The sequence below is a fragment of the Cherax quadricarinatus genome, chromosome 25 (assembly GCF_038502225.1).
Source record: "Cherax quadricarinatus isolate ZL_2023a chromosome 25, ASM3850222v1, whole genome shotgun sequence".
Taxonomy (NCBI): domain Eukaryota; kingdom Metazoa; phylum Arthropoda; class Malacostraca; order Decapoda; family Parastacidae; genus Cherax; species Cherax quadricarinatus.
The window spans coordinates 39,727,025-39,752,619 of record NC_091316.1 but is presented as its reverse complement, the minus strand read 5'-3'; the positions used below and the strand labels follow the sequence as shown (position 1 = coordinate 39,752,619).

The 25,595-nt window shown below is 42.2% G+C and overlaps 1 protein-coding gene across 1 annotated transcript in view; it reads left to right on the top strand.

Annotated features, from left to right (window-relative positions):
• LOC128689971 (nephrin) overlaps positions 1–5,649 on the top strand; it is a 250,211-nt gene extending 244,562 nt beyond the window's left edge. The window contains exon 15 of the mRNA XM_053778436.2: positions 4,463–5,649. Coding sequence (XP_053634411.2) covers positions 4,463–4,690 — 228 coding nt within the window. The 3' untranslated portion in view covers positions 4,691–5,649. The remainder of the gene's footprint in view (positions 1–4,462) is intronic.
• Positions 5,650–25,595: the final 19,946 nt, after the last annotated feature.

The window sequence follows — 25,595 nt, the reverse complement described above, 5'->3', positions numbered from 1 at the left end:
TGTATGTGTGTACTCACCTAATTGTACTCACCTAATTGTGGTTGCAGGGGTCGAGACTCAGCTCCTGGCCCCGCCTCTTCACTGATTGCTACTGGATCCATTCTCTCTCTCTGCTTCCTGAGCTTTGTCATACCTCTTCTTGAAACTATGTATGGTTCCTGCCTCCACTACTTCACTTGCTAGGCTATTCCACTTGCTGACAACTCTATGACTGAAGAAATACTTCCTAACGTCCCTGTGACTCGTCTGAGTCTTCAGCTTCCAGTTGTGACCCCTTGTCCCTGTGTCCCCTCTCTGGAACATCCTATCTCTGTCCACCTTGTCTATTCCCCGCAGTATCTTGTATGTCGTTATCATGTCTCCCCTGACCCTTCTGTCCTCCAGTTTCGTCAGTCCGATTTCCCTTAACCTTTCCTCGTACGACATTCCCTTGAGCTCTGGGACTAGCCTTGTTGCAAACCCTTGTACTTTCTCTAACTTCTTAACGTGCTTGACCAGGTGTGGGTTCCAGACTGGTGCTGCATACTCCAGTATGGGCCTAACATACACAGTGTGTGTGTGTGTGCGTGTGTGTGTGTGTGTGTGTGTGTGTGTGTGTGTGTGTGTGTGTGTGTTTGTACTCACCTATTTGTGCTCACCTATTTGTGGTTGCAGGGGTCGATTCACAGCTCCTGGCCCCACCTCTTCGCTGATTGCTACTAGGTCCTCTCTCTCTCTGCTCCATGAGCTCTGTCATACCTCGCCTTAAAACTATGTATTGTTCCCGCCTCCACTACGTCACTTTCTAGGCTATTCCACGGCCTGACTACTCTATGACTGAAGAAATACTTCCTAACATCCCTTTGATTCATCTGAGTCTTCAACTTCCAATTGTGACCTCTTGTGTCTGTGTCCCGTCTCTGGAACATCCCGTCTTTGTCCACCTTGTCTATTCCGCGCAGTATTTTATGTCGTTATCATGTCTCCCCTGACCCTCCTGTCCTCCAGTGTCGTCAGGCCGATTTCCCTCAACCTTTCTTCGGAGGACAATCCCCGTAGCTCTGGGACTAGTCTTGTTGCAAACCTTTGCACTTTCTCTAATTTCTTGACGTGCTTGACTAGATGTGGATTCCAAACTGGTGCTGCATACTCCAGTATGGGCCTGACGTAAATAGTATAGAGTCTTAAACGAATCCTTACTGAGGTATCGGAACGCTATCCGTAGGTTTGCCAGGCGCCCGTATGCTGCAGCAGTTATCTGATTGATGTGCGCCTCAGGAGATATGCTCGGTGTTATACTCACCCCCAGATCTTTTTCCTTGAGTGAGGTTTGCAGTCTTTGGCCATCTAAACTATATTGTGTCTGCGGTCTTCTTTGTCCTTCCCCAATCTTCATGACTTTGCATTTGGCAGGGTTAAATTCAAGAAGCCATTTGCTGGACCAGGCTTTTAGCCTGTCCAGGTCTCTTTGTAGTCCTGCCTGATCCTCATTCGATTTGATTCTTCTCATTAACTTCGCATCATCTGCAAACAAGGACACTTCTGAGTCTATCCCTTCCGTTATGTCGTTCACATATACCAAGAACAGCACAGGTCCTAGGACTGACCCCTGTGGAACCCCGCTTGTCACAGGCGCCCACTCTGACACCTCATCGCGTACCATGACTCGTTGTTGCCTCCCTGTCAGATATTCTCTGATCCATTGCAGTGCCTTTCCTGTTATGTGTGCCTGATCCTCTAGCCTTTGCAGTAACCTCTTGTGAGGAACTGTGTCGAAGGCCTTCTTGCAGTCCAAAAATATGCAGTCAATCCACCCCTCTCTCTCTTGTCTTACTTCTGTCACCTTGTCATTAAACTCTAGTAGGTTTGTGACACAGGATTTTCCTTCCCTGAAACCGTGCTGGTTGTCAATTATACACTTGTTTCTTTCCAGGTGCCCCACCACTCTCCTCCTGATGATCTTCTCCATGACCTTGCATACTATACACGTTAGTGATACAGGTCTGTAGTTTAGTGCCTCATGTCTGTCTCCCTTTTTAAAAATTGGGACTACATTTGCCATTTTCCATACCTCAGGGAGTTGCCCAGTTTCAAATGATGTGTTGAAGATCTTTGTTAATGGCTCACACAATATCTCTGCTCCCTCTTTAAGGACCCATGGAGAGATGTTGTCTGGTCCCACCGCCTTTGAGGTGTCAAGTTCGCATAGCAGCTTCTTCACCTCCTCCTTGGTTATATGTACCTCATCCAGCACTTGCTGGTGTGCCCCCCTGTTCTGATTTCCTGGAGTTCTACTGGTTTCCACTGTAAATACCTCTTTAAATCTTGTTTTGAGCTCCTGACATACCTCTTGGTCGTTTCTTGTGAATTCCCCATCACCCTTCCTCAGTCTGATTACCTGGTCCTTGACTGTTGTTTTCCTCCTGATGTGGCTGTACAACAGCTTCGGGTCAGTCTTTACTTTTGATGCTATGTCATTTTCATATTGTCTCTGAGCATCCCTTCTTATCTGTGCATATTCGTTTCGGCTGATTTCTTTATTTTCCTGAGTTCTCTGTCTTCTGTACCTTTTCCATTCTCTAGTACACCTAGTTTTTGCCTCCCTACATCTTTGGGTGAACCAAGGACTCGTTCTGTCCTTCCCATTATTTCTGTTTCCCTTGGGAACAAACCTCTACTCTGCCTCCTTGCATTTTGTTGCTACATAGTCCATCATTTCTTGTACTGATTTTCCTGTCAGTTCCCTCTCCCACTGAATGTCTTGAAGGAAGTTCCTCATGCCTGAGTAGTTCCCCCTTTTGTAGTTTGGTTTTTCCCAGCCTATTCCTGCTACTCTCTCCACTTGGAGCTCAACTATGTAGTCGAAGCACAGAACCACATGATCACTAGCTCCCAGGGGCCTTTCATACATGATACCCTCGATGTCCGAACTACTCAAGGTGAATACAATATCCAGCCTTGCTGGGTCATCCTCTCCTCTCTCTCTGGTAGTGTCTCTAACATGTTGATGCATGAGGTTTTCCAGTACCACATCCATCATCTTGGCTCTCCATGTTTCGAGACCCCCATTGGGCTCCAGGTTTTCCCAGTCAATCTCCTTGTGATTGAAATCACCCATAACTAGTAACTTTGCTCCCCCGATGTGTGCTCTCCTGGCCACCTCGGCTAGTGTGTCGATCATTGCTCTGTTGCTCTCATCGTATTCTTCTCTTGGCCTCCTGCAGTTCTGTGGTGGGTTGTACATTACTGCAATTATCACCTTATGTCCCTCAGACTGGATTGTTCCTACTAAGTAGTCTCTTTCGCCCGTGCCATCCATTCCTTCCATTTTCTCAAAACCCCCCACTGGTTTTTAATGAGAAGTGCAACTCCTCCTCCCCCTCTCCTCCCTCTGTCTTTCCTGAGGATTTGGTATCCGGATAGAAAGATTGAATTTGTTATTACTCTGGTGAGTTTTGTTTCTGTGAGTGCTATTATGTCTGGGGATGTCTCTTTGATTCTTTCGTGCCACTCGTCATAGTTGTTTGTTATTCCATCTGCATTTGTATACCACACCTTCAACTTCTTTTCTAAGACTGTGGTCTGGGAGGTATATTGGGGTTGGGGAAGTGGGAGACCTGGTAAGGAACTATGGGTTGTTGCTGTGGGGGTGGAGTTTGTAATGCAGTGGGTGGGGGCATTGGATGTGGCATGGGTGTGTGTGTGTGTATGTGTGTGTGTGTGTGTGTGTGTGTGTGTGTGTGTGTGTGTGTGTGTGTGTGTGTGTGTGTGTGTGTGGGTAAGTAACCGTAACAGCTGTGAGGTAAAGTGTTAATGGTGATTTTTTTAGCACACATGTAATATTAAAATTTTGAAAAGTATTGCCTAATGACAGCCGAAACCAATTTATTAAATGTTGCTTTAATTGAACGATATATTTTTTAATTATGCTTACATTAAATTTACAAGAATTAAGTCAAAAGCAAATTTTCTGTTTTGGTTACTCGCATAAAACACCCTTTTTTTGGGCCAAACTCGCCGGTTTGGCTTATTTTGCAGTTTTGAAAATAATATGAATATTTCCTTTGGTTTATATAAATTAGATTCATTTATAATTAATAAAACGTGGGAAGAATTTAATAATACATTGGACAAATAATAAATCTTAATTCTTGGGTAGAGTACTTGAGTTGGGCAAATATTTTGCTAGTTGGATGTCGTGAAGGACCTGCCTAGTTAGGCCAGTGGGCCTACTGCAGTGTTCTTCGTTTCTTATTAGTCGGGTGTCGTCGCTCGTCAGGTGTTGCTTTTTTGTGGGATGTGATGGTGAGGTGTGATCTCGACCCTTTATATGGCTTCCTTTGATGTATTGATTTTAAAGTTCCTTGATAATGTGAGAAGTCACGAATTCTCTTGTAATTTCACTATTCTGTCACAGTGGTTGTTTTGCATATTCTGATATCACCTGTTTATTGTGATCTTATTTTTTTAAATTTTATTTCAGGATTCAGCGAGTACTCCACTAGTCCTACCCATCGCACCGCCTCCAGCTTACGATACGTCCAAGTCTTCTCTCACACGTGACATGATAGCTATCGTTCCCATGGTGGCGGAAACGGTGTGCATCACGCCTAACCCGTCTCTGCACACTCGCACAAGTCCGCCCGACCAGTACCCGTCTAAGTTCTTCCCTACGACTTTTAGCAGCGATCACTTGGAGAGTGCAGTGTAAGGGACGAATACAAGACTCTACCATGTACAGAGAGTTATTCATTACGCTTTGGGACTCCTAACCCGCCAGAGAAACTCAGTGGAGACACAGTGATAGCTAACCTGGGTCTCTGAACAATGTTGAGCTTCTCGTCATTATGATCAACATCTGCTAATGTAGTTGGTTGCATGATGCTTAACTGTTTATATTTTGCATAACAATGTTTGTACGTAAACATAGACGTTTGGTATTTGTATTAGATATAAGTTTTTTAAATATCTCTAATATGTAAGTGAATGGGCGACAAGTACAAATAACTTTTTGAACTCTAAATAGGTGAACTATTAACATTAGGTATAAAGTCTGGAAAACATCATCATTCGGCTCAAACAATTGAACAAGATGTCACTAGCAACTGGCTATCATAACAGCACTTCACACTCATCAACACAGTGGAGGTAACAGCAACACAACACTTGACTCAGTAATACAGCTGAGAAGAGTTTCTCTACTCTACAAGAGGTTTTTTTTTAGTCAAATTAGAGAAGTGAAGATAATTTTCAAACACCATAACTACGTCACATGACGCTCTGTAACACAGTCACACAGTCTTGCAGTGTCTGAGTTAGGTTGGAAATTGCTCAGAATGGTATTTTATACCATAACTACAGCAGACATTGCTCATTGCAGCTCTCGTTCCAGACATTGCTGCCACTAACAGAGTAAAGTGTCATGTCAGTCAGCAACTTTATATCTTTCAGTTAATCATCTCAGATGCATGTTTTGAACGTGTATTATCATGGACACACACAAACACACACACACACACAGACAGACACACACACACACACACACACACACACACACACACACACACACACACACACACACACACACACACACACACACACACACACACACACACACACACAAACAAACACACAAACACACACACACACACACACACACACACACACACACACACACACACACACACACACACATATACATTCACAGAGACGAGTCACAGGGATGTTAGGAAGTAATACTTCAGTCATAGAGTTGTCAGAAAGTGGAATAATCTGGAGAGTAATGTATTGGAGGCAGGATCCATAAACAGCTTCAAGAAGAGGTACGATAAAGCTCATGGAGCAGAGAGAGACTGAACCTAGTATTGACCAGCGAAGAGGATGGGCCAAGAGCTGTGACACGACCCCTGCAACCACAATTAGGTGAGTACAATTAGGTGAGTGCACCCATTTATATATATGTCTTGCCGAATAGGTAAAATTGGTTAATTAGCAAGAAATCCTTTAAAATTAAGTTCTTTCTAAAATTTTCTGTTATACGTTTAAAAATATTTTTTTTCATTGATGGTAATATATAAATTAATTATTTTGTACCAAAAGAACCTTAGAAAACTTACCTAACCTTATTATAACAAGCTCAGTTTAATTTAGCCTAATTCAACTAAATATATTTTACATAAGTTTACAATAATTTAGTAATAAACACGCTGAATATATTTCATCGTTAGGTTCAGAATGATTTTTGCGAAATTATTACATACAGGTATTGTCGCTTTTCTTATTAGAAAATATTTTACAGTTTCAGGTTGGTAAATAAATTAGGAAGTGGTATAGGCAAACTCAATACACAGTTTCAAGAAAAGGCACGGTAGGGCTAACTTGACCAGAAACTAATAATGCCAGCGATTGTGGTTTGAAAGACAGAGCCAGGAGCTAAGACCCGACATCTCAAATACAACTCGGTAGGAACACACACACATATTAGCCTAACACACACACACACACACCTTAGGCTAATATTCGAGTATAGAGCACCAGTATGGAACCCTCACCTGACAAAAATGAGAGCAGTTCTGAAGGTAAGATGTAAGAAGAGGTGAAGGAACTTAACCTGACGATGATAGAGAAAAGGAAGATTAGGTGTGATATGATAACCACATACAAAATACCGAGTGGAAGTGATTATATAGTTTAGCAGGAAAAGACTATTCGAGAAGCGAAAAACAGGAACACAAGGGAACAGATGAATTGAAAACATAGGTGATTCACAGTGATGTTAGGATTTATATTTTCAGAGAGGTTGATGCAGAATCCATACATAGCTTTAAGAAGACGTACGATATAACTCTTGAAACCAGGAGAGAGTAAACCTAATAGCGACCAGCAAAGAGCCGCGGCCAGGAGCTGAGGTTCGACCCTTGTAACCACATATAGGTGGCTACACACCTATTCGCATTTGTATGAATATATACGTGGAGATATAATCTATAGAACTGTGTAGGGACGCACAGCCTCTCAGAGAAAAGAATAAATGTTCCTTTGAGAAGTTTCTTCTTCGCTTATGAACTTCATTTGATAATAAAATACATTTAAAAATACATTATGATGGAGAACATTATGCGTAGCATCGCAGAGACTATATCTCGAATACTACATCCTATTTCCCTGCAGAATATCGTGTGCCCATACTGCTGCAGGTATTTACTCTCTGGATCGCTACACTGAATCTCTGGAAAAGGAATCTCTGGATTCCTTGGCTTCCATGATGAGTTTCTCATGCAGGTTTTTCAGGAAGGATACTGCACATTTGCGCCAGTCTAAGAGCTTTAACATATCCCAGCTCAGCTCATTTCCAAGCCCATCCCTGTCCAAGGTAGTCTATTACCCAGTGGAATGCGACCCACAACAGTCGACTAAAACTCGTGTACCAACCTACTTCTTGGCAGGTGAACAGGGGCAGTAAGTGTCAGGAAACATATTGTACATTTCCATCCATGGTGGGGCTCGAACCACAGACCTTCCGTATGTTAGCTGAGTGTGCCACCAAATGACTCAAATGTTGATTTTCTGGGTATCCCTAAAACTTGTAGCACCATTTTGAACGCAGGTCTTTCCAGAGTAGTATGGTGACTTCATCCGGGCCCATCAGGCTTCCTTTTGCCCTCAGTACGAGAGGTTCTTGTTCTGCTGGCCAGCGGTCTGTGGTGAGACTTTGCTTAATGATGTCATTGACCTTACGGGTCTAGCATTCTTCACTTCTTCCTCATGATAGGCGAGACCATGGAACCCAAATTGATCACTTGACACCCTGCCATAAATGCATCTGTCTGATGAGTATGGGTGTGGCTAAACGAAAAATTACAGTAATCCGAATGGCCTGAAGACTGGGATAAGTGCCCAAGGAGGAAATTAGGGACAACCAAAAGGACATCTCCAGAATGTAACGCCTTCACCACTAGGAGACGAGCTGTGTCCTTACTTGTTGGGCATTGACCGATTTTCTACACGAAGAGTCTTTCCGAATGGGACTGTTCTTGATCATTGGGGAGAGCTGGTTTTCTTGAAAAGTCCGCAAGGCCCAATGAACTTTGGGTAGTGAGCTCCTTTGCCATTTCTCAAGCGTTCTGGGACTATCTCCTTTACTGGTGCATTGGATGCTATACGCGAGAAGAGAAATGCAGGTAATGCTACCTGTATTGCCTTGCGCACCTCTATCCCTCGCAGTAGCACTGGAAGTTTACCTCATCTCACTGGTGATCCTCCAGTAACAGATTCAGTGTCTTCCTGAAGACTGATCTCAGTACTGCTTCATATTCACTCACTATATTACACTGTGGAATAAAGGTTCACACCTCAAGAAATAGGTTAGCCTAGTAAGAGTTAGACTCCTTGTAATGTGATACAGGGCGTCGTGAGCATCCAAAGCCCTTATCCACTCCTCCATCCTCTTCAGGTCGTTCAGTTTGTTCTCGAAAACTTTTGAAATAAAACGACAGAGTTTGCAACTTGAAATACGACATACCATGAAAACGAATAATTTAAATAATATTTACACACTTCTTCCCACATCCGTGTAGACAGGATTCAAATCAATCAACTATGCTGTCTTAACGTTATAATTTATCAGTAATAATATTTCTGTCATCACTGAGCAGATGTCCTTTTGCTAGAGATTTGGGAAAGAAAAACACTGCTTACTTAACTGTTCCGCCCGTACCCCTTAATTGATTGCTGCCGGCAGAACCGCATCACTCAGCCCTCGGCTGTGACAACCACTAATGCAAAATAATTAATTTCTATTGGACAAAATAAGTTAAAACATGCTGAGTGTTGCTAATTGTCTAACAAAAACCTCAAACAAATACCTCATCTGTGTCATAAATAAAGCTTATAGACGTAATGAAAACGGGTTTTAATTCAACAACCTTTCTGTTCTGTTTTGCAGGGTTAAGGACGGGAAGACTTGATAGTAGAATTATAACCTATTCTGTAGACTCAGTACTTGATGGAAGTATACTGACACAAACTTCTCCTGTAGACTCAGTATTTGATGGAAGTATACTGACACAAACTTCTACTGTAGACTCAGTATTTGATGGAAGTATACTGACACAAACTTCTACTGTAGACTCAGTACTTGATGGAAGTATACTGACACAAACTTCTGCTGTAGGCTCAGTATTTGATGAAAGTATACTGACACAAACTTCTGTCGTAGACTCAGTATTTGATGAAAGTATACTGACACAAACTTCTGTTGTAGACTCGGTACTTGATGGAAGTATACTGACATATACACAGAGGGATAGTATCACTGTTCGAATTGTTACTGAGAATCTATTAAATGTACTACTGAAAGAGCTGGAATCAATGAGCATGCTGCTGTAAACTATAGGAATTCATTTGACTTACAGAGACAATAACGTGAAGCAACCTGGTCTGCATATAACTAATAGCTTCAGGGCCCTAAAGATTTCCAATCAGTATTATCAACACATGGATAAAGACACAGATGTGACTTTATCCATCGTGTCGGTAAGTTATACTGATTACTTCCATGATCAAAAGTTAGTGACGGAAGGACACTACACGACACCACAAGAAGACTGACTCTACAAACAAGGCATGTGAAGAATAGCTTTGGAGAGGAGTGTCCACGGTCGTAGAGATAGTGTCAGGGCTTAACCCAGCAGCTAGGCGCTCATGGGGCAGACTGGAGAAAACAGGAGGAGCAGGCTCAGTTGCAGAGATCTTGTGGTAGTTGGAGGTCTTCAGTCTTCAGAATCTGGTAGCAGGCCACGTCGCAGGAGGGCAGACAGATAGGAGCATCAGAGGGCAGCTCACTGGTGGGTGTTATTGTAGTGGAGCCTTTTTCATTTTTTTTGAAGCTGGTTCTGGAGAGGTGGTATAGTTTACTTTGGTTACCAGTGGTGAAACGTAGAGGCTTGATGAACTCAAGAACTTGGGTAAGTGTGAAGTGATGGCTTGCAGGCATAATTGATTGTTCAAGCACCGAGACTTTTGTAGAGCTCAGTGCAAGTCAGCATTCGATGGAGAGGTGTAGAAGGTAAGGTTTTCATTTGAGGGTGTAGTGGAGTCATCATTATCATCTTCGGAAGTAGATTCAGTAGGCGAGTCTACAATGGTGCTGGCAAGTGACTGTGGGTTGGCAGGAAAAGTGGAGCGTTGTATCAACTAGTTGGGAAACGTGGGAGGCGGCGGTTGAGGCAGAATAAATAAATAAATATATATATATATATATATATATATATATATATATATATATATATATATATATATATATATATATATATATATATATATATATATATATATATATATATATATATATATATATATATATATATGTAAACGGGCAAACTCATTTACAAACATTATCATTCAGTCCAGAGCAGGATTCTCGCCAACATTCTCTGCATCGCAGCACTTCAGCCACTCAGCCATCGGCTATCTACCTCTGTGGCATGATTACTCTCGTCTTACATAGTAACATATGTATAAATTACCTATCATAATCTGAAACAAGGCAAAAAAGTTATTTATTTCTTCTGAGAACCTAGTAATAATTAACTGCAAGATGCACTAAAACTAGTAAAACATTAATGATAATAAAAGCAAAATAACCTGAGAAAATAAAATGTTAACAATGAACTACACAGACTGGCTTAAGTCTATTATTGTTGTGTAACAGAGAGTGTTAGAGGCCTGACCACCTGCTGACCACCTGCTGACCACCTGCTGACCACCTGCTGACCACCTGCTGTGGAAAATGTTTGTAATTTTAGGTTAAGTGATCATGTAAATAACAAAATTTAAGTCATTTTGTGTTGAAACAATAAATTATCATAATGATCAAACTTGTTCTCTAAATATAAAGAGGCGAAAAAATAGCAATATCTTTATATTTTAAAAGTGCGAGGGGTGAGGGAAGCCTAACTGGAGGTGCGAGGGGGGGTACAAGCACTTATTGGGGTGACTGGAGCCTAACTGGAGGTGCGAGGGGGGGTATAAGCACTTATTATTGGGGTGAATGGAGCCTAACTGGAAGTGTGAGGGGGGGTACAAGCACTTATTGGGGTGAATGGAGCCTAACTGGAAGTGCGAGGTGGGGTACAAGTACTTACTGGGGTAAATGGAGACTAAATGGAAGTGCGAGGGGGGGTACAAGCACTTATTGGGGTGAATGGAGCCTAACTGGAAGTGCGAGGTGGGGTACAAGTACTTACTGGGGTAAATGGAGACTAAATGGAAGTGCGAGGGGGGGTACAAGCACTTACTGGGGTAAATGGACACTAAATGGAAGTGCGAGGGGGTACAAGGACTTACTGGGGTAAATGGAGCCTAACTGGAAGTGCGAGGTGGGGTACAAGTACTTACTGGGGTAAATGGAGACTAAATGGAAGTGCGAGGTGGGGTACAAGGACTTACTGGGGTAAATGGAGCCTAACTGGAAGTGCGAGGTGGGGTACAAGTACTTACTGGGGTAAATGGAGACTAAATGGAAGTGCGAGGGGGGGTACAAGGACTTACTGGGGTGACTGGAGCCTAACTGGAGGTATAAGCGGGGGTACAAGAACTTATTGGGGTGACTGGAGCCTAACTGGAGGCGCTTGAACGACCTCTGGAATAAAAGAGTATTTTATAAAATTATTTGGAAAGGAACCCTATGTTTCCCCCAAGTTCTTCAGTTTATCTAACAAGAATTTACCTAACACGGCGTTTTCAGGAACGCAAGTACCGTGTAATATAACAGTCTACTGTATAAGCGTCAACGTTCATGAGTATGCTTAAGATTGAACACTACTGTGGTCTTCATCAACTTCAATACTGAGGGACTGATTATCTCATCTTTTGTATACAGTTGTACTGTCTCAGTTTACTGTTTCTTTGTGCTAAAAAGTATGAATTCTATTTTGCTTAAGTTTAGCAAAAATTCATAATCTAAATCACTTGCTGCAGGACTCTATGACAGTGCGTCATCTTTTTCATAAATAACAAAAAAAGGCACAATACCGTGACTGGAACAATACACAAATAACCCGCACATAGAAGAGAGGAACTATGACGACGTTCCGTTCCGACTTGGACCATTTACAAAGTCAGACCGAATTATTTGTGTATTATCTATTTCCATTGGGTTTTTACCTGAGACTAGCAGAACATTGTCCTCTGCATAACTAGAATTTTCCAGTTCAAGTTTTAATTTAGGTTAGGCTAGTAGAGCCAAATCCTTAAATCAAGAGCCCTACGCAATCATCAGACAACCGTATTGATGGGTTTTCCAAATATTCGACTTCTGTTTATCAGAGAGACCCCTGTAACATTCTACAGTCGTTTTCTTTTATAAACACAAACTGGAATGCTTTGTAGACTCTTCAAGGTAAACTCTCTTATACTCTCATCAGTAGTAAGTTTATTCAGGTTTACTCAAATACAGTTACATAGATTATCATACATAGCAGCATATGTAGAGAACCAGGGAAACCCCCCAAAAAGTTAGACAGTGACTTATTTACATTGGGGTCCTTTTGTTACCTTATTAATAACATTTCATTAATGTGGCATATATGGAATTATGTAAAAATAACACATTATATAAAGTATTAAATAAAAGATGATAAAGATAGAATGAGTAGACCACAAGAATTATGACAATATAAAAAATGAAGAATTTTAAATTTTTATAGATTTCACTCTGAAAATTAATTATCAATCTGTTGGAAAAACAACACATATATCACGTTGTTACAAAAAACGCGATTCTAAAAGCTTAGAGATCTCCAGTGAATACTAGAAAGGACTGCCCTTCTAGCATCCAGCCTGTTACTGGGTTTTCGTAACAAGTAGTCAGTATCCTGCTCCAATTATCCATTAGAATTCAGTATTATTCAGTAGTGCTTCAGGATTATAACTGGTAGGCTACTAACTAGAGAAATTAAAATTTAATAAATTTATTAAGTCTAGAGGTATATTATCAAATTAAATTAAATAAATCACAGTAAACAAAATAGTATCACTTCTATCGAGTACAATATTATTGTGCTGAAAGCACATATCACATTTATAATTCTTAAGTACCGTCTGGTACATTAACATTCAATAAGATATTACAAATATGTACAAGTAAGTTTGTGTATGTGTGTAAGTGCTCTAAGTAGTTCGCTATGTCTCAAGACTCGACTAGACTTAAACAAGTGACTGACAAAGTCCTCAAATAAACTAACTTCTTGACCAACTGGCAAACAGAACAGTCTGCTTGAACAATAAAAAGAATGCTAAGCCCAATAGCAATATAACAAGCAACTGCGACACAGAATCAGGAACAAGGAGATAATATAATGACATTAAGTAGGGACCATCTGCAGATCCTCCACAAAAGTCACAAAACTCCCATACTACTGAATCTAAGTTCAGCATAAGAAAATCCCCGACTGTGATAATACACAGATACCAGTACAAGTTAGGTCAGAAGCTACAGCTCAGGACCTAAGTTGCTCAGAGTGTCTATGCAACACACAACCTCAGTACAACGTCGAAAATCACTAAGTCTATACAATGTTCTGTGAACAGAGTTCTACAGAACTAACAAGAATAATGAGACAGACAATCTGTCCAACCACCAAGAGAGTCTAGACCAGACTGAATACTTCAGGCGAGGTGAGGACATCCCCCTCCCCTCGATCATGTGATAGCTCCGTCTGTCGCTGCCCAGCAAGAAGCCGGCAGAATAACGAGCAAAGAGCGATAATTACAGTAGTTAGACAATCAAGACTTGAACTGAGCACATAATATGCTACTTCCTACCTAACAACATTTAACTAAGTCAAATAATAATAATATAAAGCAATATATTTACGATTTAGCTATTATCGCAAATACAAGCAACATGAAATTATATGAAAAGGTAATATACATTATATTCATAATCATAATACACATTATATATATTGCAACCCATTCAGGGGTTGCAACACCCCCCCAACACGACAAACGGTCGCACTAGGAGTTGCATTAAAGACTTTCACATTATTACTGATTACTCAGGTTACATTACTAACAGTTTAATATAAAAAAATATAAGAGTCAATCTTGTGCCAAGCACTTCTATAATTTCACAGCATCTATACAATAAGATATGCCCCTAGTACTAGGGCAGTACACAGTATCACATCTCCACATACTCATGGTGATGTACATCAGTGTAGAGACAGGATAGCGCAGACAAGCTTGGCACGTTGAGGCTCGATCATAGTAGTGTAGACAGCATAATAGTCTTGTGTTATAGACAGGAGACAGCATTCCACTCTTAAGCAGTGGTTGTGGAATGCTATGCAGTATGGACATCTGAATATTAAACAGCTTAAGGTGTGTAGTGAAGGGGGGGGGGGTCTGCGGCAGGACAGTGTTCCGTAACGCAGTACATCGCCCACACCACACTACCCACTCAACACTCAGCTTCTGTCTCCTCCTCATACACATCACTACTGTGAATATATAAATATAATAATTAGACATGACATGAGTATACATAGTTAATATGGGCTGGAGGGATTAAGTTACTCTACTGAATTTGACATAGCAAGTAACAAAAGGTATTTGGGCATTAAAATTACGTTAATTTTATGTAACTGATAATTATTAAGGACGTGACAGAGCGTCAGCAATTACATTACAATGACTACTTATGTGTTTTATACGAATAGAATAAGGTTGAATTCTGAGAGCCCACCTCATGATCCTAGCATTTTTACTCTTCATAGTGTTTATGTAGGTGAGTGGATTGTGGTCTGAAAAAACGTTAATTTTAAATGGGGAAGTGCCCAAATACACGTCAAAATGTTCCAAGGACACCACAAGAGCTAGAGCCTCTTTCTCAATAGTGGCATAATTTTTCTGGTGTCGTTTAAGCTTAGATGAATAGTAACATATAGGATGGAGAATGTCAGTGGATGTTGACTGTTGGAGCAGCACAGCGCCCACTGCATAGCCACTCGCATCTATATGTAAAAAGAAGGGAAGATTGAAATAAGGACTTTTCAACACAGGAGCAGAGGATAGCAAGCGCTTCAACCTTTTGAACGAGTCTGAACAATCTCTAGTCCAGTTGAACTGAACTTTGCTACTAGTAAGCTCAGTGAGAGGAGCTGCAATCTGAGAAAAGTTTGGACAGAACCTGCGATAATATCCTGCCATACCCAGGAATCTCTGTACTCCCTTCCTATCCTGTGGCACTGGAAATTCAGAAATTGCACGAACCTTAGCCTCAATAGGAGCAACCTCACCTTGGCCGATACAAAAGCCTAGATAGGTAATCTTGGCTTGACCAAAACTACATTTAGCTAAGTTAACAGTGAAGTTGTAGTGCGCCAGTCTCTCAAACAATGCTTTGAGACGCGTCAAGTGCTGTTCCCACTCGTCACTGTACACCACTAAGTCGTCAAGGTAGGCTTCTACTCCTTCTAAGTTGTGGGTCAACTCGTTCATTATACGTTGGAATGAAGAAGCCGCGTTACATAGGCCGAAGGGGGTGACGAGGTAGTTAAACAATCCATCTTGAACAGTAAAAGCAGATATTTCTTGAGCACGTTCAGTAAGCGGGACTTGATAATAGCCTCGTAAGAGATCTAAACGGCTGACAAACTTTGCTCCTGGCACACGGTCAATGAGGTCGTCAATGCGAGGTAGAGGATAACCATCAGGCAAGGTGACAGAGTTTACTTTCCTGTAATCAGTGCACATCCTGAAACTACCGTCAGGTTTAGGCACTAAAATACAGGGAGATGCCCATGGACTTTTACTGCGCTCAATAAGTCCGTGAGATAACAGAAAATCAACCTCTTCTCTCAATGCTTTATGCTTTGTTGGACTCATCCTATATGGTGATTTCTTAATGGGTGATGCTCCCTGTACATCAACGTCATGTACACCTAGAGTAAAACGTTTAGGAACATCACCGAACAATTCAGGGAAATGCAAAATCATGTTTTTAATATCACCAGCTTTATCAATCCCAAGGTTACTAAGAAAATCGTCTAGTGACTGTAGAGTCACTGAATTTTCTAAACGCACCTCTTTACCTCTAGAGATGTCAGGTAGACAGACGTTTTCTTCCTCTGTCCTAGGAAGAATAGAAGTAGTAGGTAGAGGACTAGCGTAGTATGTCTTAAGCTGGTTAACACGGTACACATGATTAGATTTCTTTTTCCCAGGCGTACGTACCAAATAATTTACGTCGCTAAGCCTTTTCTCTACTTCAAGAGGACCATCATACCTGGCTTGTAGAGCATGACCTGGTACTAATTTCCGAGCCATCACCTTATCTCCTGCTTTAAAATAGCGAGAGACAGCATGCTTGTCATAATGTTGCTTCATTCTAGCTTGGGCTGAAACTAGGTTTTTCGAAGCTAGCTCTCTAGTGGCTGTCAAATGTTGCTGCATTAATGAAGGTGATGTGCTCAATGATGGATTTGATTTTCCTGTCCACACGTCTTTCAACACTGCGAGAGGTCCACACACTTGGTGTCCGAATATTAATTCAAACGGACTAAACCCGAGACTTTCTTGCTCACTTTCTCTCATAGCGAACAGAAGAAAAGGTATACCCTCATCCCAGTCTCGAGAAAAATGTTCACAATAAGCTCTCATCATGGACTTCAGTGTCTGATGAAATCTCTCTAGAGCCCCTTGTGACTGTGGATGATAACTGGTTGAAAGTACAGACTTTATTCCTAGGTGGGATAATGCTTCTCGAAAGATCTTAGAAGTGAAATTAGATCCCTGATCTGATTGTATCTCTCGTGGCAATCCAACCTGGGAGAAAAATTTCATCAGCGCTCTCACAATAGCACGAGCATTAATTTTTCTCATAGGAATAGCTTCGGGATAGCGTGTTGCAGCGTCCATAATAGTAAATAAGTATTGGTTTCCTAGTTTGGTTCTAGGCAAAGGACCAACACAATCAATAATAAGACGTGAGAATGGTTCACCATCCACGGTGATAGGAATGAGAGGTGCAGGTGGAGGTGTGTGCGCTGGCTTGCCTGTCACCTGACACACGTGGCAACGTCGCACATGATCAGCTACTGTTTCCTTCATCTTTGGCCAAGTAAAATGTTTTGCCAGTTTACCGAGTGCCTTCTTGACACCCGAATGTCCTCCTATGGGACTATTGTGAGCAAAATCAATGGCTTGTTCTCGAAATGTAACTGGTAACACTACGAGATGCTTGACTGTGGTGGAAACACTATCAGCTGACAACTTACATGTATTTTTCTCCATCAGTACACCGTTACTATAATAGTAATAATTATCGAGATCCTTTGCTTCACTCTCAGTAACTGCTATATCTCTCAGTCTTTCCAGTGACTGATCAACAAACTGATCCTTGATTAAATCATCATGAGTTAGAAATTTAACGTCAGTTGTGTCCTGACTAGGTTGATGACCGGGGGGAGTTGGTGTTAATGATCCTGGGCGTAGAGCATCACTAAACAACATATTCAAGCCCAAATCATTGTCATCCATTAACTCAACAGGAGACAAGGATGGTTGTTGTATCTTTGACATAGTTCTAGTAATTGTGCTGAGAGGAAATAAAATAGGTTTCTCTCTACAAGCTTCAATGGCATAATTATCGTCAGTGTTATTATCAATCACAAGTGGTTCTTTACATATACCAGCATGAAAGATATCGTTCCCTATCAACAAGTCCACTGACCTGATGGGAAATACACTACTGGATATACCCACTGAAATATAACCAGTATAATAGCTTGTTTCAATATAAACTTTGTGCAGAGGTACTTTTATAACAGCCCCACCATAGGCTTCTAACAATACATCTATCTTGGTATAGGTATCGTCAGTTATGGTCAGTAGTACATCTTTTCTTAATAACGTGAGATAACTGCCAGTGTCTCTGAAAGTAATTATCTCAGATGTGATTCGTCAAATCCTACTTTACCTCTCGAAAAGTAAGGACTCATCGCTGAACGAATCTTTTCGTCAGATGCACTTTCTGACGCTAGTCATCTATCCTGAGTAACATTATCTAAAACAGTAGGATCAGAGGTATTACTAGGATTTTGGTGCCTTTGTTGCTCTGAAGAGCATACGACTTGTGTGGGGGCGCCAGCTGCACGACTGTTTCTCGCATCTCTTTCCAACTTATAGCAATATTCTCTAGCATGTCCTTTTCTGTTACAATAGGTACATTTAACTTTCTTCTTCTCAATATCAGATTTCTGTCTATCTACAGAGACAGATTCAGGATTGTGAGTTTTCCTGGTAAAGGTACGAGAAGTTACAGTAGTAGGTACATCAGGCCGGCAATGAGCAGCTGATTTAGGTTGCCAACTTCTAGGACAATTTTTAGTTACCTTGTTTCTCTGTGTTTTAGTATGTACAAGTTTGTGAGAAATCTCGTAATTGTCTGCTAATGCTGCAGTTTCCAGAATATCCGAGGTAGTATGATCGATCAGATGTTCTTGTATGTCAGCAGACATAGAGTTGTTAAACTCTTCATGTAGTAACAACTGAACAAGGCTGTCGTAGTTGTTGCACTTGGCAGACCTACACCACCTCCCAAATGCAACTTTTTTCTCACGAGCAAACTCTACACAACTTTGATCTTGTCGTCGTTGTAACGTACGAAATGCACGTTGATAACTTACAGGCAACAAGTTATATGTCTCTAGAATAGTTTGCTTGACAGTGTCATAACTAATGTACTTGGCAAATGGTAAAGCAGCAGTACAAGTTTGAGCTCTTCCTGTCAAAGCTGTGTGCAACAAGGTAGCCCAGTGCTTACGTGGCCAGTTCATAGCACGTGCCTGGTTCTCAAACACATCAAAATAGGTGTCTAAGTCACTTTCAAAAAACTTAGAAACCATTGATGCAGCTTTCTGCACATTAAATGTGTCCTGTGATCTATCAGTCTGTAGTCTTCCCAGACGAACATTTTCTCTCTGGAAATCATTCAATTTGCTCTGTGCCTCTATTTGTGCAGTCTGCAACATAATGAGATGTTCTAACCTCTCAAACTGTTCCTGAGAGATAGGACCAGTGGGTAATGGAGGAGTAGGGAAATTAACATGTCTTTCTGGACTGTCCTTAGTTCGGACACTTCGTCCAGCCGTCTCTAGAGAGTCTAGATCTGGTCTAGGATAAGTAGATACAGGTGTAGCATACACTATACTAGTATGGGGCTGAGTCATACTATCAGTTAGGAGGGAAGGCGTGAGCGAGAACTGAGCTACACTAGGCTCATACACTAGGCTCACTTCTGCCTTAGTTGCTCTTTCCTCTACGTCATCAAATAGGGTCATACTTCCTAATTGTGACACTAGGCTTTCTGAATCTGAATCATAATCAGACATCTCTGTATGAGCCAGAAACAATATATCTTTAATTAACACTCTGACAGTTTCTGCGGTGTAATTCCTGTTATACGTCACACCGAGATATTTGGCTACTCGCCAACACGTCTGAAGTTTTAATGTACTTAACTCAGACAAAGTCAGAGTATCAATTAACTGTTTCACTTTGGCATACATCACGAAAATAATTGTACTACGAGAGAGTGATTATGGGAAACTATAATCCTGATAGGAATTTTAGTGTTGGTTGTCTTAGAGCTAGAACTCATTAACAGTATTTCCATCTCCTTGGATCAAGAGACTCAGTCAAGTACATACATCCACCTGGTATGTTGTACAAGACTAAACTCAAAGTCTTCAGATTAGGAAAGTACTCAGTGTTTTATAAACTCTATGATCAAACTAGACAAATTCTTCAACACCTTGGATCAAGAGCATCCCGGACAGGCCCCCATTTGTTACAAAAAACGCGATTCTAAAAGCTTAGAGATCTCCAGTGAATACTAGAAAGGACTGCCCTTCTAGCATTCAGCCTGTTACTGGTTTTTCGTAACAAGTGGTCAGTATCCTTGTCCAATTATCCATTAGAATTCAGTATGATTCAATAGTGCTTCAGGATTACAACTGGTAGGCTACTAACTAGAGAAATTAAAGTTTAATAAATTTATTAAGTCTACAGGTATATTATCAAATTAAATTAAATTAATCACAGTAATCAAAATAATATCACTTCTCTCGTGTACAATAGTATTGTGCTGAAAGCACATATCACATTTATGATTCTTAAGTACCGTCTGGTACATTAACATTTAATAAGATATTACAAATATGTACAAGTAAGTTTGTGTATGTGTGTAAGTGCTCTAAGTAGTTCGCTATGTCTCAAGACTCGACTAGACTTAAACAAGTGACTGACAAAGTCCTCAAATAAACTAACTTCTTGACCAACTGGCAATCAGAACAGTCTGCTTGAATAATAAAAAGAATGCTAAGCCCAATAGCAATATAACAAGCAACTGCGACACAGAATCAGGAACAAGGAGATAATATAACGACACTAAGTAGGGACCATCTGCAGATCCTCCACAAAAGTCACAAAACTCCCATACTACTGAATCTAAGTTCAGCATAAGAAAACCCCCGACTGTGATAATACACAGATACCAGTACAAGTTAGGTCAGAAGCTACAGCTCAGGACCTGAGTTGCTCAGAGTGTCTTTGCGACACACAACCTCAGTAAAACGTCGAAAATCACTAAGTCTATACAATGTTCTGTGAACAGAGTTCTACAGAACTAACAAGAATAATGAGACAGACAATCTGTCCAACCACCAAGAGAGTCTAGACCAGACTGAATACTTCAGGCGAGGTGAGAACACCCCCCCTCGATCACGTGATAGCTTCGTGGGTCGCTGCCCAGCAAGAAGCCGGCAGAATAACGAGCAAAGAGCGATAATTACAGTAGTTAGACAATCAAGACTTGAACTGAGCACATAATATGTTACTCCCTACCTAACAACATTTAACTAAGTCAATTAATAATAATATAAAGCAATATATTTACGATTTAGCTATTATCGCAAATACAAGCAATATAAAATTATATGAAAAGGAAATATACATTATATTCATAATCATAATACACATTATATATATTGCAACCCATTCAGGGGTTGCAACACACGTTACGTGACCAAACCATACCCCCGGCCGGGATTGAACCCGCGGTCATAGAGTCTCAAAACTCCAGCCCGTCGCGTTAGCGACGCGTGTCATTACGATTTCTTGAGTCACGTTACGTGATCATCATTGAGCCTGGATACGGAACACCGATGTGGAAAGGAGATCGTAGCACAGAGAGTGTTTTGTATTCGCTTGAAATATATATGTGTGTTTACACACAGATTGGCGACGTTTCTAGTGGTCCTTGGACTGTGTTCAGTGTTTCAGGGCAGTGAGCCACATGTGGGTGGCTACGGGTCCTGACTGAGCCTCACAGCTCTGCACCCAGTGTGGGCTGCTGTGAGGTCACAGGCAGCAGCTCTGCTACTGGCTCTGTTCCCACACCTACAGTCACCATGACAGACGCAGGAGAGTGGCCTAAACGTTCACTGGAATGCGGGGACGAGTTGGAGGACGACGTGGGACAGGTGGGAGCTCCCACCAAGAAGGCCAAGGATGCAGTAGAGACTATTGTATCTGCCAATCTGCCACTAGATCCGTCGGCAGCCGCTACCCAAGGAGACTTGCACCCCCAGATGGCCATAGAGATTGTGGAAGGAAGCTGTAGCTCCACAACTGGCAAGGATAGAGCCATCCCAGGTCCCTACACCAGTTGCGCTGGCATCCACAGTGGACGGGGACTGGCTGACTCCATGTGGACGGAGGAATTCCAGCTCAGCTCGGGCACAAGCAACCAAGGCCTTCAACAAATTCAAGGTTCCAGATTATGGGTTTGTAAGGTATCTGGAAGGTCTACGGCACCTCAAGTTCCACTGCGAGTTCACTCTCAAGAACGAGGTTCTGTTCATTCCTCGGGACGAGGATTCTTACGAGGAATTGAAGGGGCTGGTTGTGACGCATCCCAGCATTGTGGAACTGGTTGCTTCAGAGAAGGTGTACAAGGAGGTGCTCTTACACGTCTCTGTGCCCCTCCCACTGGACCCCATTTTGGAAGTGTCCAATATTGTCAAGGCAGAGCGATTCACTGCAACAGTGAACAAGGTGCCCACCCGCCGGGTGCTGATCCACCACAAAGGTCAACTTTCCACGCACCTGGACCTTGGGGTCTGGGGAAGATTCAAGACCCGACCATACCTGTCGGGCCCAGTACATTGCTTCGACTGTCAGGAGTTCAATCATATTGCAGCCACCTGCCAGCAAGAGAAGAAGTGTGGTGTGTGCGGAAGGCCCAGGGTGTGTGCCATATTACACCGATGCTCCAGAGACCCAGTGGCAGGCCCCACAGCTGCTGGGATATTCCACAGCAATCTGACAGCAGGATGGCGCCTCCCAGACCATTGCACCATCCTCCAGGCCGAACTCTTTGCCATCCAACAAGCTCTGCAGCATGCACTTGCAGACCATCAGCATCCCCCCATCATCCACGTTGATTCCAAGGCAGTGATCCAAGTGCTTATGCACAGAGAGCCAATGGAAAACATACACTTAATCACATCCATCCGGGGTGACATGCAGACTCTCATGGCCCAGGGTCGCAGGGCTACCATCAACTGAATCCCGAGCCATGTGGATATCCCTGGCAATGATGCTGCAGATGAGGCTGCTAGGACTGCAACCCTCGAGGCACAGCCACGTGCTGCAATCTCCATCAGCCTCAGCCAGATTGTGCTGTGGGCTGCCGGTGCGGCCAGGCGCCCATTCCCTGACCCTGGGGATTCACGGAGCCTCTGTTGGTATGTCAGGGCGACCCACAGGTTGCCCCCTCCAAGTATTCAGACACAGTCCAGAGAACTGAGGGTGCATATCCACCGCCTACGCTTAGGGTATCCCACCACTGCGTGGATTGTTGAACGGGCACGAGAGGAGCTCTGTGCCCATTGTGACCGAATGGTTCCAAAGCCCTAGGTGCACTACCTGTTAGACTGCCCGGCTACGATGCCCCTTCGCCGTAGACACTTCCCAATGACTCCAGTGGCGGGCAGGCCCGAGAGGATGAGGCAGCACATCTTGTGTACTTATCTGTCAGGGACTTGGAAACCTCACTTCCAGTCATTGCACGTCATCCGCTTCCCCTCCCGCTGAAGTTGCTGCGAGGGCCTGCTTTGGGCCTCCATTGCACTGCACATCAGCCGCTGTTAGTGCACACTAACGTTTGGTACGTCATCTGGCCACAGAGCCGGTGAGGTACCCCCCATTCCTGCTGAAGACCTGCCACGCAGGTGCAAGTAAAGATAAACGACACTTCCCTACCCGGGGAGCCAATGCCGTGTCACCAAAATGGAAGAGACCCGGGCCGGGATACCATACCGGCGAATCAAATAAAATATAATAGAATGTTGGAATAGCATTTCTGGCAAATTAGATCAATTTTGTCCCCAGGATGCGACCCACACCAGTCGACTAATACCCAGGCACCTACTTTACTGCTAGGTGAAAATGGACAGCCGGTTTCTTAAGGAAACACGTCACAATAAAAACATAAGAACATAAGAAAGGAGGAACACTGCAGGAGGCCTGTTGGCCCATACTAGGCAGGTCCTTTACAATTCATCCCACTAACAAAACATTTGCCCAACCCAATTTTCAATGCCACCCACTCAAATCCAACCCCTCCCACTCATGTACTTATCCAACCTAAATTTGAAACTACCCAAAGTCCTAGCCTCAATAACCCAACTAGGTAGACTGTTCCACTCATCAACTACCCTATTTCCAAACCAATACTTTCCTATGTCCTTTCTAAATCTAAACTTATCTAATTTAAATCCATTACTGCGGGTTCTCTCTTGGAGAGACATCCTCAAGACCTTATTAATATCCCCTTTATTAATACCTATCTTCCACTTATACACTTCGATCAGGTCTCCCCTCATTCTTCGTCTAACAAGTGAATGTAAGTTAAGAGTCTTCAATGTTTCCACCCATACTGGGAATCGACCTACAGACCTCAGTGTGTGAGCTGAGTGCGCTACCAATCTAGCTACGGTAAGTTTATTTAGGTACAGGTACACGTAAATACAGTTACGTAAATTATCATACATAGCAGCATATGTATAGATAACCTAAGATAACCCCAAAAAAGCCAGACAAAACAACTTTGTTGTTTCATGTCCCTGGGGAGTGGGCTGCTATGCCAGTGTTCCCAGGAACATGCTTAAATTCTTGAAAGATTATAGCACAGTTATTTTTTAAATAAATGTGATCCTCAATCAATCTTCATTCATATTTTAACCTCTGTGTCTGTTAAATTTTTTACAAGTACATGTACAGGGTATAGAAGCCTAGCTGACATCTATGACATACTACTATATAGAAAGCCGCTTGTTATGCAGAGCATTTGGAGGCAAATTAGGTCAATTTTGTCTCCAGGATGCGACCCCACAAGAGTCGACTAACACCCAGGTACCGATTTTACTGATGGCTGAATATGGATAGCAGGTGCCCTATGGAAAGAAGTCCTATTGTGTTTTCCAGCCTTACCGGGTAATCGATGTCCGGACCTCAGTGTGTGAAGTGAGTGGGCCAGCACAGCCCACCAACACATTTTTAGGCTCCCTTATCAAACATCCAAATAACAGTTACTACTAGATGCGGTAAGATTATTTCATACTCATACACATACAAATAGATACTCATACAAATAGATAGCTCAACACTTTAAGGAGGTTATTAGTAGAATATACAGTATAACAGCCAAAAACTACATCATGAAACTCTGTGTAGTCTGCCACCGCAGCAACAAACAGGCTTCTGCATGGATTATGTGCAACTTCTGTGGCAAATGGTCTCATGCATCTTGTGCAGATCTCAGGAATAGTCCCCTAGAGATATTAAACCAAGAAAGTGTTTTTGGGTTTGCCCAAATGAGAACCAACTGTGGAAAAAATCACATCAGTGTTAAAAAACAGAAATATCAAAACAGCCCTCATAGAAAACATGACAGCATTTTATAGCAGATGGGAAAATAAAAGGACTGGGCCAGATGGTGTTATTGCCCCTGGTGCAGATGCTGTCCTGGTAGACAATAACTGTAGGAATACAGAAATGAAAGATTGGTGGCCTGGATGGAGGAGCTCTAGTGCTGGGGAAACAGGCATAGACAAGGACATGCAAACCCCAAAGTTACAAACTAGGAATACTACTAGAGATAGTAAACAAGGGGATGTCCCAAGGAATATTGAAGGTAGAATACCAGAAAATACTGGTGAAGGCATCCTTGTTAGCACAAGTGCTGAAGATAATAAGAAACCAGAGAAACAAGCACCAGAGAAACATGGCAAAGGGAAATCAAAGCTATGCAAGTTCTGTACCGTAGGTATCTGCGGGAACGGAATATCTGGAAAAACTGATTGGATGTGCAACTTTGACCACCCCAGAAAATGCTGTGCGCATATAACAACAAGAGAATTTAACCTTTCTTCCTGTAAGTTTTTCCACCCTGAAATGTGTCGCACTTCAGTTCATATAAGTTGTTAGGTACGACACATATGCAACAGTTAGGTATCTTTATTTCGAAACGTTTCGCCTACACAGTA